Below are 14,168 nucleotides of genomic sequence, written 5' to 3' on the forward strand. Positions count from 1 at the left end.
TAGTTATTCAAGTTATATTTTAAAGCTTGAAAAATAACTATAATCTTTATCATGCACAAACTGTCCATAAAAGTCATAAGTTCCACATTGTCTGATCTTTCTTTATTTTGATGTGAGCATGAGATGGCGTAACAAATCCCTTACAACCCTTCAATCGGTACAATTGTATGGGACTTCTTGACCATTTTGCACAATTTTAGTGATGAAATATTTACTTCCCACTGATAATGTTGTCCAGCTGAATGTATATATTACATCTCACTTGGAACATTAAATATTCTGGTAGTGGTATTGTAACCCTGTCCTTCGTTTACAGTTACACAGTTTCTTGGAGAATTTATGAAATAGAAACACAATGAATATATCGTTATCGAATTCATTATACTTTATTCATATTATCTGTTAGTAACATTTTAAAAGTAAAAAAATATATAAAATAGATTTTTATGCATGAAATATCATAGTATTGTTAGTTTTCATTGCGTCATAATTCATTTTTCTTAGCTTTCATTTTTTCTCTACAGTCTGTCCCATCAATTCTTGATGATTTTAAAATATAAATACACATACATATACCTGTGAAAGAAATACAATTCAAATGAAAGGGAATATATCCAATATACCTTCATTGAACAATTATCCTTTTTCACTTATAAAATTTCACAGGAACGAAAACAATTTTCTTACGGAGATTTATAATGGGAAATGTTTACATCTTTTCTCCATTCGGATTACACTCGGAATACATCGTGCAATTTTTTAACGTTATCATCCGGGCTTATTAATGGCTGATGCAATGCAAAATCTCCGTAGACTTTCAATTTTGGGATGTGTATTGAAACCTGGAGCGGTAAAGGGGGCGTTTCAAAACAGATAATCTGGACATTTTTCATATTAGTAGATGAACGTAGTTTGAGCACAAAGGTATTTACTATTATTGAAATATCAAGCAAAAAGTGGTGGAAGCAAAAAATTCGGGACAGAATATTACAAAGTTTATGATATTCCACAAATAATTTTTGTTGGTACATGTAACTTAACTTTTAAAACATCTATATTAACAACCATGTTTAAAAGAGTTTTAAATTATGTTTTTAACATTTTTGATTAACGACAACTTCATTTAATATGCATAACATTGTTTATATCATTGTGGAAACAAACAAGCCTCAGTGTTACCTTAGACTAATCAAAATGATTTAACATAAATATTTACATAAGAATCTCTGTCTATTGAACAATGTCACATATAGATCATATCCTGCATTGCAAACTGGTCACCAGCTTTAAATTTTTATATGATCATACAAGTCATTATCCATTTGTCGATCGTTCCAGTTTCTAGCAGCTTCCGCACAGGAGTAACTAGATTCATTTACATTTCCCGCATGGTCGTACGTATTTTCTTCATGTCTAAAATGACTTGTTTCCCTGAGATGATTGTAAGAAGCCTTGTTTTTCTCAAAGTAAACGGATTCCCCATCAAACATTTTGTATGAAGCTACCATATAAGTATCGTTTCCTGAAATTGGTTCTTTGATATCTTTATACGGTTTGTTGTTGTCTTTGTTTTTAGAGTATGTTTCTATCAGTTTGCCATTGTCTGCCAGTTCGTAGTAACTTGGCCCTGTCACATTTTGGTGTCTTTGTTTGTTATGTGGATTCAGTTTTGCTATAGATGTCTGTTCATACCTGAATGTTGAACATTCGATTTGTTTTTGAAGGGTGGAACATTTCTCTTCGATGAGTTTATGTTTTCTTCTAAACAAGTATATGGAAGTACATCATTAACGATAGAAACTATCAAAAGCTCATACATTAATATAAATAAAAAAAAGAATGTTGCACAATATATCATACATGTATTTCCTAAAATCGATAACATAAAATGCAAATTGTTGACAATTTTGTAATAATTTTTTAAAAATCACACAAATAGCTTAATAGATCGAGACGTTATCAATGCATTCTTTACCTGATGAAATAGATGGCAACCATCAAAAAAAGGAAACAAATCAGGGTTGATGAAGCGAGACCTCCAACAATGAACGCCACTGAGTCGTCTACAATAAGACAATCGGGATATTTTAAGATATCAATCGTAGTAATATAAGGGTACAAACATGATTTATTTTAGTTTCCATCGAATATTGTGGAATCATTTAAATTTGTGGGGGCTTATTTGTGTGGATGTCTTAAAATTTACAGGTTCGTAAGGACGTAATTTCGTGTATTATTTTATACCATTAAAAGGAAATATGACTTAATAGCCCTAATTTATTAATTTATGGAGGATGTTAGTTCGTGGATGAGAGGTATTCACGAATCCCACGAAAATTGAGCCACCACGCAATCTAATGATTCCACAGTAATCTATGTTTTTAAATGGAAGCATTATGGTGTAATGTTTATTTAGGTTATACATGTAGACACATGTATGTTCTACAATTTATAAAACCAGAAAAAAATATTTTGTTTTAAAGGTTAAAGCTTTTCTGACCATGATTTGAACAAACTTGAATTTACACTATCTGAGGATGCTTCCGCTCAAATTTGAGCTTTCCTGGCCTTATAGGTTTTGAGAAGATTTTTAAAGATTTTCTCTATATATTCCTATGTAAAACTTGATCCCCCAGTTGTGGCCCCACCCTACCTCCGGGGACCATGATTTGAACAAACTTGAATCTACACTATCTGAGGGTGCTTTCACTCATATTTGAGCTTTCCTGGCCTAATAGTTTTTGAGAAGAAGATTTTTAAAGATTTTCTCAATATATTCCTATGTAAAACTTGATCCCCCAATTGTGGCCCCACCCTAACCCCAGGGACTATGATTTGAACAAACTTGAATCTACACCACCTGAGGAACCTCCCACTTTAGTTTGAGCTTTTCTGGCCTAATAGTTTTTGAGAAGAAGATTCTTAAAGATTTTCTCTATATATTCCTATGTAAAACTTGATCCCCCAAATGTGGCCACACCCTACCCCCGGGGACCATGGTTGAACAAACTTGAATCTACACTACCTGAGGATGCTTCCATTTTAATTTGAGCTTGCGCGGCTATGTTAAGGCTGCTGGAAGCTAAATATGTATAGAAAAATGATACTATTTTAATTATCGAAAAATACTTTAACCGAGCGAATTTCTTTAAAAATTTATTACATAAATTAATAGTGACATCCAACACTATATTTGATGTATTTTTGTAACGTTATATATTTTTCTTCAGCACGTGACGGTTGTATTCTAACACGGTAAATAATCTATAAAAATAGCATCGGCGAAAGTGAATAATGACAATAACTCAAAAATATTTTTATGAAAATGTTTTAGATAAGTAATGTATTTTGCAGTTCTTTCTGGGGGTTCATATAAATATTTCGTTTATTTGAAATATTGTCAAAACATTTCGCACTGCCAACGAAATTAGGCACATTTGTACCATTTAGGCTCGATTTACACAAACTCGGGTCAATTGGTAGGTTTCCCCCAGCAAGATTCACATAGGTACTTATTTTCCTTTCCGATTTCATGTAAAATATCTTAAGATTGTTTTTATCTTTCACTTGCGCAAAGCCGTTTTTATATGCATATATACATATCACCATTCATTAGATTACACTTAGCAGAGGAAGTCTCAAAACCATTAGTTTATGAATAGTTATTTACCTATTAAGAGGCTTTAAAACTGTTGATTTTTTATACTCCATATCGGTGATAATGAATTTAGTATCACTAGTGTTTACAACATTGTCTATGTAAGGGAATGAAGCGGTTTTATTATGCACAATGAATATCACTTATTACGTTACGATACGCGGGGGTGTTAAGGAAGCATATGGAATCTTAGTTACATGTAATTCCGTGAAATCACAAATCTTAGTTAGTATGTACATATTTAAATATCTAAGCAACGAAACGTAGTCCAAAACATATAAAAATACTGAAGACAATTTTTTTCCAGAAATTAGTTTGTATTACGTAGATTTACACATTGATGATGTCATGACTAAAAGTCGAATGTCGTGTGAATTTGATCGGAAAGCATTGTAAACATATTCAAACTCTAATACAGTATTGTGGTGTGATTTATTGAGAATTGAACATAAGAAAACTGGGGGAGATGTTAGTTTTATCAATCATTCGCTAAAAGGTATGTAAATTTGCTTTTATTTCTCGGCCAGGCTTTCCTCTGTCGTTGTTTACGATATAAAAATCCGACTAGAACAACACTACCCCGTATATATTGAACTTGAAATTTTATATGTATCGTTAGTTTGATCAATGCTTAAATTGAAAAGTGCTGCTAGAATCCCATGCTGTGTGTTGTTTTGATGCAATGTGCCGTTTTCCGTGCAAACTTTATAAAAGTTGGGAAGGTTTTACGAGAACCGGATGAATAACTTTTTAATAAGGAAAAACATTGGATTCTAGCAGTGGTTTTGATTAAACTGAGATGTTTTGTCATCATTTGGTATGTTAATTCTATTTTGGAAACAGTGGGGTAGTGTTGTTCTATCTCATTTTATGTTAAGGAATTAACGTAAGCTATTTATAGTTGTTACGTGATATTGCACGAATGTGGCAGTAATGTACTTTCCGATTTTATTGCACTGACATCTATTTTAAAGGATAATACTAAGTTTTTGATCTTATTCAAAATAATTATTTAATTTCAAGATTTTGAATATAACAGTCAAAATAAGACGCTAAATTGCCCATATGCTTCCTTAACACCCCCGCGTACATTCCCTAAGAACGATTGAAAGGAATGCAGATCGTGACGTAAAAGTTAACTATGACGTCATATCTTATGAAGTACAGACAAGTGACTTTCTACATATCGCTGTGAAATTAATCGGACAGCCTTAACATAGGCGCTTTTCTGGCCTAATAGTTTTTGAGAAGAAGATTTATAAAAATTTTCTCAATATATTCCTATGTAAAACTTGATGGCCCCTCCCTACCCAGGGGACCATGATTTGAACAAACTCGAATCTTCACTACCTGAGGATGTATCCACACAAGTTTAAGGCCGACTAGTTTTTGAGAAGAAGATTTTTGAAAATTACCAGCACATTTTCAATAATTCTCAATTATCTCCCCTTTAAAGAGGGCGTGGCCCTTTTTTTGAACAAACTTGAATCCCCTTCACCTAGTGGTGCTTTGTGCCAAATTTGGTTGAAATCTGCCCAGTGGTTCTTGAGAAGATGAAAATGTGAATAGTTTACAACAACGACAACAACGACAACGACGACGACAACGACAACAACGACAGACAACGGACAAATTGTGATCAGAAAAGCTCACTTAAGCCTTTGGCTCAGGTGAGCTAAAAAACGCCATGCCATGGCTGTGGACCTTGGAAATGTCATCCTACACCAAGATAATGCACATACGGCAGCTTCCACGTGTCTGGAAATCGAACTCCTAGGATTCGATCTTCTTGAACACCTGTCATACAGTCCGGATTGTTTTTGCTTCGATGGGTTTTGTAATTTTTCCTTTCATCAAATCACAGCTAAGATGAGTTAGATTTGAGGATTCTGATGAAATTAAATATGCAACTCGAACTATCGATCTAAAATCGTTTGTAAGTGGTATTCAGATGTGTTCGATTCATGGCTAAGAAAGTGTGGGAAGTGTTTGCAGTGCAAAGATGGGTGATTACGTTGAAAAGTAACAAAAACAAATGCGCTACGTACGACGTTAAAAAAACGTTGTGTAACTTGTGGCCTGTACAGGCATTGTTTTTGTAGTAATAACTAAATAATAAGAATGTACATTGCTCTGATTTTTAAATATATGCATAAATGTAGTCGATATTAAAATATTTTAATACTTCCCTTTATATAGCGTCGTTATGTAGAATGAAATTACAGTTGTCCACGTACTTTTTGGACAACGCTCGATTTATCCAACTAGTGTTATCAAAGAGAAAGTGACCGTGAATATTCAGGTATATTTTCTTTTTTGTTATACTCATTAAAAGAAAAAGTGATACGTCTAACACTAAGAACAACTTGTCTGATTTGTGAGTGACTGAGAAGCAATTCTACATTCTCTTAAAGTTCAACACTTACTTGTTATAGTATCTTCTCTTGAAATTGATTGAGTTGTTCTGGATACGTTTGCACCGTGTAATAGTGTTGCCTTTCTATATATGCTAACTAATTTGTTATATGTTATCCTCTTTAAACTAACTCTTTTTTCAGTAACATTTGGTACCACAGTCTGTGTAATGGTTTTCAAAACTGAAGGGGAGGCAGTAGATAACACATTCTGAACAAAGAAAATCAAACGTGAAAAAAAACCGTGAAAAACCTAAATATCTCTATAATGTTTTTCTTATTACTAATAATTATAACTGAATATCAATGAACAAAAATCACTGTTTGCATAGACTGACCTTAGTACAATACTTGGTGTTTAATTGACTTTTACAGTTTGAAAATATACATCCCTGTTCTGTACACTGTTCACAGAACAAAATATTTCTTTGATCATTTTTTGACAATTTCTTTCCTAGAAAAGAAAAACATTATGATATAAATATTTTATCTCAGTTATTATAATTGAGTCCGATTTGAAAACTAACCAAGAAATTTTAACTTAAATGTTTAGTGACGGTAAAATTAAAATCCAAAATATTTGGATATTTACTTAAAAAACATAAAATCCCCCCCATAAAAAAAAAACAAAAAAAAAAAAAAACCAAACAAAACCAAAAAAACCCCTCCAAAATGAAATAAGGATTGTTTGAGGAGCCTGCTTTTAGAGCTGTGCTTTTGCACGAGATCTTGTTTCAGATGAATGTATGAAAAGTTTTTACCTCTATCAAAACTCGTGTATATTTGAGTGGTTAATTCAATGGAACACGTGTCTCTATAGTCTTCATATACTGAGTTGCATTCTTTCTCATCCGTCAATAAGAATTTAACTTGTTCTTCTTTATGATAGCAATTTGCATTACTATCATTGCAAATCACGTCAGGCAAACCTTTTTCTAAAAAAGGTCAAATTTAAAATTAGGCATTTTTTCTAAATTAGCAAATGAGAAACTTGGGATAAAGTAAACATTTTTTATGTTAGCTTTTGGAGGAAAAAATGACATAAACCAAAGCTGGTGACACTATTTTTTATCTCGATGGGGCTCACATGTTTTGAGTAACATTTGTCGTGAGATGTTTTGTAATAAAAATGATGAAAAGGTTTTTAAAAAAAGTTTCGTAATTTTTTCAGCTCAAGGAGAATTTACGACTCCAATTTAACTTACTGATTAGTATACATAATATTTACTATACTTTTAAGTAGTTTTATTTTACTTTCCGAATCAAAGAATTTTACATTGAACAATAGATTAAACAAGAGGCCAAGGGGCCACATAGACTGAGCAACAATAGTCATAAATGTAACTGATTATACCTTTTTCGTGTCAAAAATAAATCTGAACAATTCAGTTTTTTAAGTTTTCTTGTCATACTCTACGAAAGCCGAGAAGAATCATTCGAGATTCGAGATTCGAAATACGAGATTCGAAATACGAGATTCGAGATTCGAAATTCGAGATTCAATATCTACAGTCATTTCATGCATATCTTTTACAAATTTATGCTATGCTATGGTATGCGATTTTAATGATATGCTATGAGATTTGTATGCTAAGCTATGAGATTTGTATGCTATGCTAAGAGAAATTGAAATGAAGGGCTTAATGATAAGGTATGCTATGCTATGCTATGGTATGCTATGAGATTTGAACAAAAAGGCCTCCATACACAGAAGAGTTCCACACATTTCGAAGTAAACTAATAAGAAGCCAAAGTTTACCACTAATATAGTATGTAAACGTTTATTTTTTCAAATAAAAACATTTAAAACCGAGTTAAAAGAATGTTGTATGCTATGCTATGGTATGCTATGACGAATGCGATTCTATGAGATTGTATGCTATGGTATGATATTCCAATGCTATGGTATGAGATTTCAATGCTATGCTATGAGATTTCAGTACTATGCTATGCTATGGTGTATGTTTTTAAAAGATATGCTTGAACCGACTGTAAATTAACCAATCAAATCATGGATCTGAAACCTGTATCCTAGCAACATCAAACTGTTCTAAATAAAGATCATTCGTACATGCTCTTTCCTACAAATAAATGTCTTAATAGCTCTTATATAGTGGTTATAAAATGGTTAAAACAACATTGATGAATTAACCCCACACAGTATAAACAATTAAATTAGAAATAACACTGTTGGCTTTGCGAATCTAAGTGGTTTTGTTTGCCCTGTATGTATTTCCCCCCGAACAATTTTAACCCGAAGTGTATTCGCCCCAACTGTGTAAAAATCGGCTCGCGAAGAAAGATATGTTTAATCTAAATGTTTTAGCTATGAAACGAAACTAAAAAAAATAATCGACATGTCAAAATATAGGCTATGATAAAGTTTTAAACCATAGAAGATATAATGATTTACAACCTCAAAGACAAAAATCCAGATAAGAATAGTGTATTGTATGATATGGCAATGCCATTGTTGATATGAGAGAGAGAGAGAGAGAGAGAGAGAGAGAGAGAGAAAGAGAGAGAAAGAGAGAGAGACAGACAGACAGACAAACAGACAAACAGACACAGAGAGAGTTTTGTAGTGTCAAATTCAGTTTGATTTAGAATTTGAAATTGATTTGATTTGTTACAGGCATATATAGACAATAATTATGCCTCTAAAACGAAAACAGAGAGGAGGTAGCTAGGGTAGGGCAGACCAACTAGCAAGCTTTAATTTTAACGGTGTTAGCGCACCTGTGATTTACATCGACTCTCTCTCTCTCTCTCTCTCTCTCTCTCTCTCTCTCTCTCTCTCATCACCTAGCATTTCCTTTTCCGTGAGGGGGCTTGGGGTATTTGTGATGTCTTGCATTAGCTAGCGAAAATGATTAAAAAAAACATGAAATTTTCTTTAAATTGTGTGCGGATGATGTATGCCAATAATCTGTTTTCAGTATATACATTTCAAGAGGGGGGGGGGGGCTATATAGTCCTAATTAATTTGTCAGTTATTCTGTCCCCACTTTGTTTTCTCTTCGTTTTCCAGGTTTTTTTTATTTGGCTCGGCAAATTAATATAAAACTTTCTGTGTAGCTCCATAACGATGCACTGTAGATAAATTATGAGTAGTTTTACTTTTGATAAACAGGTACATATCCGTACTTGATTTTTAATTTGACTCTTATAATCGGATTTAATATTCCAATAATTATAGGGTAGGAAAGAGTAGACGGGACTTTTTTGCGCATATACTACTGTACCATTCATTCAACACAGGTATTAGCACTCATCGAGTTAAACTTCCTTACCTTTTCTTTCATCCACTGGATTTAAAGCTATTAATTTTTGAAAATATTTTGAATTTATGGCCTGATTATATATTAATTAGAGCTGCGCTGGTGCATATATTTACCCAAATGGACCAAAATATAACCAAATGAATCTAAAAGTTTTGACAAAATTAGTTTTAAACGTACGACTCTTTTTTCAATTCTAATCGGGTATGTCCTTTAGAAAAATCTTGAACAACACACATTTTAGCAAATAAAACGACAATTGTTTCATTTTTTTATGGGGAGGGAGGTGGTGCCGGTAAAGGACTTGGTATTGCTTGTGGCAGTTGTGCTATACTCTCATTTGTTATGGTAGGTAATACTACATATTGATATAATATGAAAGTTTCCAATTACACTGTACATAGCTTCTATCACGCATTTTGACCCGTGCAATAGTTTAAAACAATTTTCAAAGCATTTAATGTAATTCAACCGATCATTTTTGAAATTTAATTTTCTGGATCCCCGCCTGATACGTCCGTCTTCTTGTATATTAGAAATACATGTACGTTGACCATATGTACACATAAACTTCATCGGCTATGTTATGGGACGATAACATTTTTTATCAATGTTTTTGCAGGATATGTAACAAATAACAGCCTATTTGTGGGTTTTTGCACTGATTTTTTGAGATAATTTGCCGCCATCTTTTATGCATTCCACACACCACTCACAGTTTCTTTATTTGGTGTTCTGTGTGTATGGCGACAAATTGGTAAATTTGCACCACTTAACCCCTGTAGCTTCATCCTGATTACATTTTATCTGGCTAAGTGTAATGTAGTAGTATATTAAATACACACATCTTTGTTTGCAGTGCTTATTTACATCTTTAGAGATTTACTTACAAAATAGTAAACATTTGTATGACTTATATGTAATTATTGTCAATTTTGGTGCGGTGGGGGGTAGGGGGGTAGGAGACTACAGAGAAACTTAACTTGGCTGTGAAACATATGCTTTTATTCTTTCTTGTTGGCTGTGAAACATATGCTTTTATTCTTTCTTGTTGATATATCAATGAATGAATTATAACAAAATATATGTACAACAATTAATTTTGAAATATTCATGCACAATCCAATAAAGGGTTGTACTGTTCTCTGCACAAGAAATCGGCAATGTGAACAAATTGGCACCCTATCATCCCTACCTTTAATTGTAGAGAGTAGGTATCCTTCTATATTGAAAACAATTCCAAAAGTAAGACTCATGTAATAAGTTGTTTACTGAGGAAAAGGTAAAAAATGTATTTATTAATAATTTCGTATGATGTGATAATATCTCAATGATTTTTTTTATAATCATAGTACATGTACTAGTGTATCACTGTATGCATACATTAAAACGATAAGTAATGCTTATATTTATTAGTGAAACAGGACAGATTATTTATATTTAGATTATTTAGATACATGTACTAATCTTCATGCGGGGATCTAGAAAGGAAGGGGTCAGGGGATCTGGACCCCCTCCTCGGGAAAATTGGAGCTTATTAAATTTACATAGTAAAATTTTTTAAAATTGGCCTAGGACCCCCTGCAGAAAAAATTAGTTACGCTTATGAAGTTCTCTACCATAACCGCATTTTTACACAAAAGGGGTGAATAAACCCGGGTTTTAAACTATTACTGGTGGTGAAATACCTTAGGGTTCAAACGCATCAGGTGGAAATGCACCAGGGCAAACAAAATCACTTAGATCCGCGAAGCACACTGCATTATTACTAGTCTACTTAGATATTCTGTGTAAAAGTAAATACAAATAATTATTTAGTTAGGTAGGGAGAAGTGAACATAGCATTTATTTGTATATAAGAGCATGTACGTATGATTTTTATTTAGAACAGTTTGATGTCGCTAGGATACATATTTTCAGATCCTTGATTTGATTGGTTTATTTAGATATTGAATCTCGAATTTCGAATCTCGAATTTCGAATCTCGAATCTCGTATTTCGAATCTCGTATTTCGAATCTCGAATCTCGAATGATCCTTCTCGGCTTTCGTACATACTCTCATGGTAAACATTAAAAACCTTTTGTTCTTTTAGATTTTTAGTTGAAAATGTTTCAAGATTTTCTAACCATGGTAAAATTCAACGCCCTCACCGTTGTTGCTCATTTTTACCCCCAGGCGATTATCATAATTTTTATTAACATGTATTTCTACTTGAAAGAAAGCTTATCACTTCATTTAAACAAATTTGAATTTCCCTAGACTAATAATGATTTATTTGGTTTAATTGTAATTGGTCCACTGGTTGTGGAAAAGAAGTCAAAATGTAAAACGTTTACAGACAGACAGACAAAAGTCGGACAAAAAGTGAATGGAATAGCTTTTTTAAGCTTCCAGCTCAAGTGAGCTTATTATGCCTGTAATTATTAATAAAATGCTGAGTTAAAATCAACTTACCCGATACAAACACACTGTATGCCATACTTCCTCCACACTCCAAAGAATTATTTGGAAAATTGTTTATTAAACAATCAAAATTGCATTGATTCAACACTAATGATAGAGTTGCTGGTTGTTCTGACAGACAAATACATTTTCCTTTCTATATTCATTAATGCAAAGAAAACATTTTTTTATCAATGCAAAGAAAAACATTTGTCAAAATATTTAGTGAATTATGTCAATTTTTTTTATAACACATCATTAAATAAAGCAAATCAGAGTCAAATCATGTTCAGGGCTAAAACATATTCTACAAAAAGTTTTTCTACTAAAAACATGAGTTATTTGATTTCGTATCTGTGTAAAAAGGCGGTATGGATACAAGTAATAACATTATATAAGATAATTGATCTATTAATTTGCAATACTCTCGTCATAGCTCTATGTACTAGTTATCTGTTTGAAAATATGAACAGTTTGAATTTTTACAGCTTATTTTTTCCATGCAATGAATTCATTTATGTAAAAATGCTCATTAAATGTCCCAGAAATACACGTGGTGCATGGTGGTAATTATTTTTACACTATTTTTACACAATAAATTTTGAAATGATTACAAAGATTTAAAAAAAAAATTGGAGAACATTTTTAAATACCTTTACACCGAAGAATAAAAGATTTTTAGATTCATTTTCTTCGTAACAGAATTCTTGACAAATTCCAGCTGATGGGAGATGCAAATTAAAGGTTTTAGCCTCTGTCAAATCAGTTCTGTGGTAACATCCTTAAAATTAAAAAGGAATAAAAAATGTATTTGCGTAGATAACAATTTATCTTGTAACTTTACTGTAATATGTTGAAGAATAAATGTATTCTTTTTTCTATTTAAGTAAAATGTGACGGAAACATCAGAATTATATATACGTTATAACAAAGAGTATTTGTAAATATTTTATTCTGATGCTTCCTAATGAAAGTAATTTGAAATGAACTGTCACAGTGTTAAATTATAAAAAATGCAGTATTTAAGGTTTTTGTTCTGTATTTGTATTCTTATAGTTTGAATATTACATGATAAATTAAATACTGTCATTAAATTTGTAAAATTCAAAATGAGCTATCATTTAATGTAATAAATAAGGAATCATTCTTTGAGTACTATGAGGTGATAATTTCGGTCGGGGCGTGATCAAATCCAATAAAGCCCGAAGGGTTATATGATATATTTGATCACGCCCCAACCGAAATTATCTTCTCACAATATTCAAAGAATGATTCCTTATTACTTATATTTATATAATTTTAAGCCATTGTACGATTAAATATTTAAATATAGATAGGCAAACCCCGCTGGCGCCCATATTTGATGTTATGGGTTATATAGTACAAAATCGGGACGTAGTGTTATCACAGGCAAAGACACTGGAAAATGTAAATATAATAGATATATTGACCGGGGAATGTTGTATTATGTTGAACATTTGAATAACATTAAATTTTACTGATTTTTTTTAGTAAACTTCACTTAAGATTTGTAAAAGATTTTAAATACAATTAGATACTGTTTTCAATAATGTTGCATATGATGTTTTTAAACGAAACCAACCATTGTGTGTACGTTACTGTATTTACCATATTTGCCGATCCAGTCAGACTGACGTTTGTAGTATTTAGTCCAGTATGGTTTTTTGTGATGAGTCGCTGAGGGCATTTGTAGTCCAAGTTGACGACATTTGTTTTGAAAGTCAAACCAACTCATGGCATATGCATTTAACACCATTGCTAAAACTATAAACTCATAAATATTTTACTAGTTACGTTTTCTATATAAAACATGTATATGAGTAATCAAACTGTGCTCACAGAAACGATCGAGAATTATTACACTATCATATTAATTTTGAAGTAGCAATACCATAGCAATTTTTGATAAACACAAAAAAGTGAACATAAGAATATTTTAAGCGTGAGCGAATTATAGTAATATTGCTCAATCATATGGGATATGTCAACATATTATTTAGTTTGCTTCAGCGACTAAAAATATGGTGCACGAAACTTTTCTGAAACAAAACAGTCTTCTTCATTGACGAATAGATAGGATTTAACGAGAGTGGATACAGAAAGTAAACCCCGATCAGGAGTATACCCCTAAAAGCAGACGCTCATCTGTATTCGGAACATACAAGGGTCAGTAAGATGGTAAGATAAATCAAAGGTCTGCTTCACACGTCATTGCGTTCAGTAGATCCCAAAAGCAATTCTCGATAAAACCGAAAGTAAACCTCAAGTATACCCGAAGTAATCTCCGAGTGGACCCAAATTTTCAAAAAGAAAACCCGGAATAAACCCAAAGTAAACCCAGAAAGTAAAC

The 14,168-nt window shown here is 32.3% G+C and overlaps 1 protein-coding gene across 1 annotated transcript; it reads right to left on the reverse strand.

Annotated features, from left to right (window-relative positions):
- Window positions 1-370: 370 nt before the first annotated feature.
- On the reverse strand, window positions 371-13,826 carry LOC128160493 (uncharacterized). The gene is made up of 8 exons (XM_052823826.1): window positions 13,427-13,826; window positions 12,451-12,578; window positions 11,810-11,954; window positions 6,834-7,007; window positions 6,411-6,526; window positions 6,085-6,283; window positions 1,976-2,063; window positions 371-1,761 (listed from the first exon to the last, which is right to left on the reverse strand). Exons 1-8 carry the CDS (start codon window positions 13,572-13,574, stop codon window positions 1,287-1,289), a joined length of 1,473 nt encoding a protein of 490 aa, XP_052679786.1. The 5' UTR covers window positions 13,575-13,826; the 3' UTR covers window positions 371-1,286.
- Between the last annotated feature and the right edge of the window lie 342 nt (window positions 13,827-14,168).

This window comes from Crassostrea angulata, chromosome 8 (assembly GCF_025612915.1).
Source record: "Crassostrea angulata isolate pt1a10 chromosome 8, ASM2561291v2, whole genome shotgun sequence".
NCBI classification, from domain to species: Eukaryota; Metazoa; Mollusca; class Bivalvia; order Ostreida; family Ostreidae; genus Magallana; species Magallana angulata.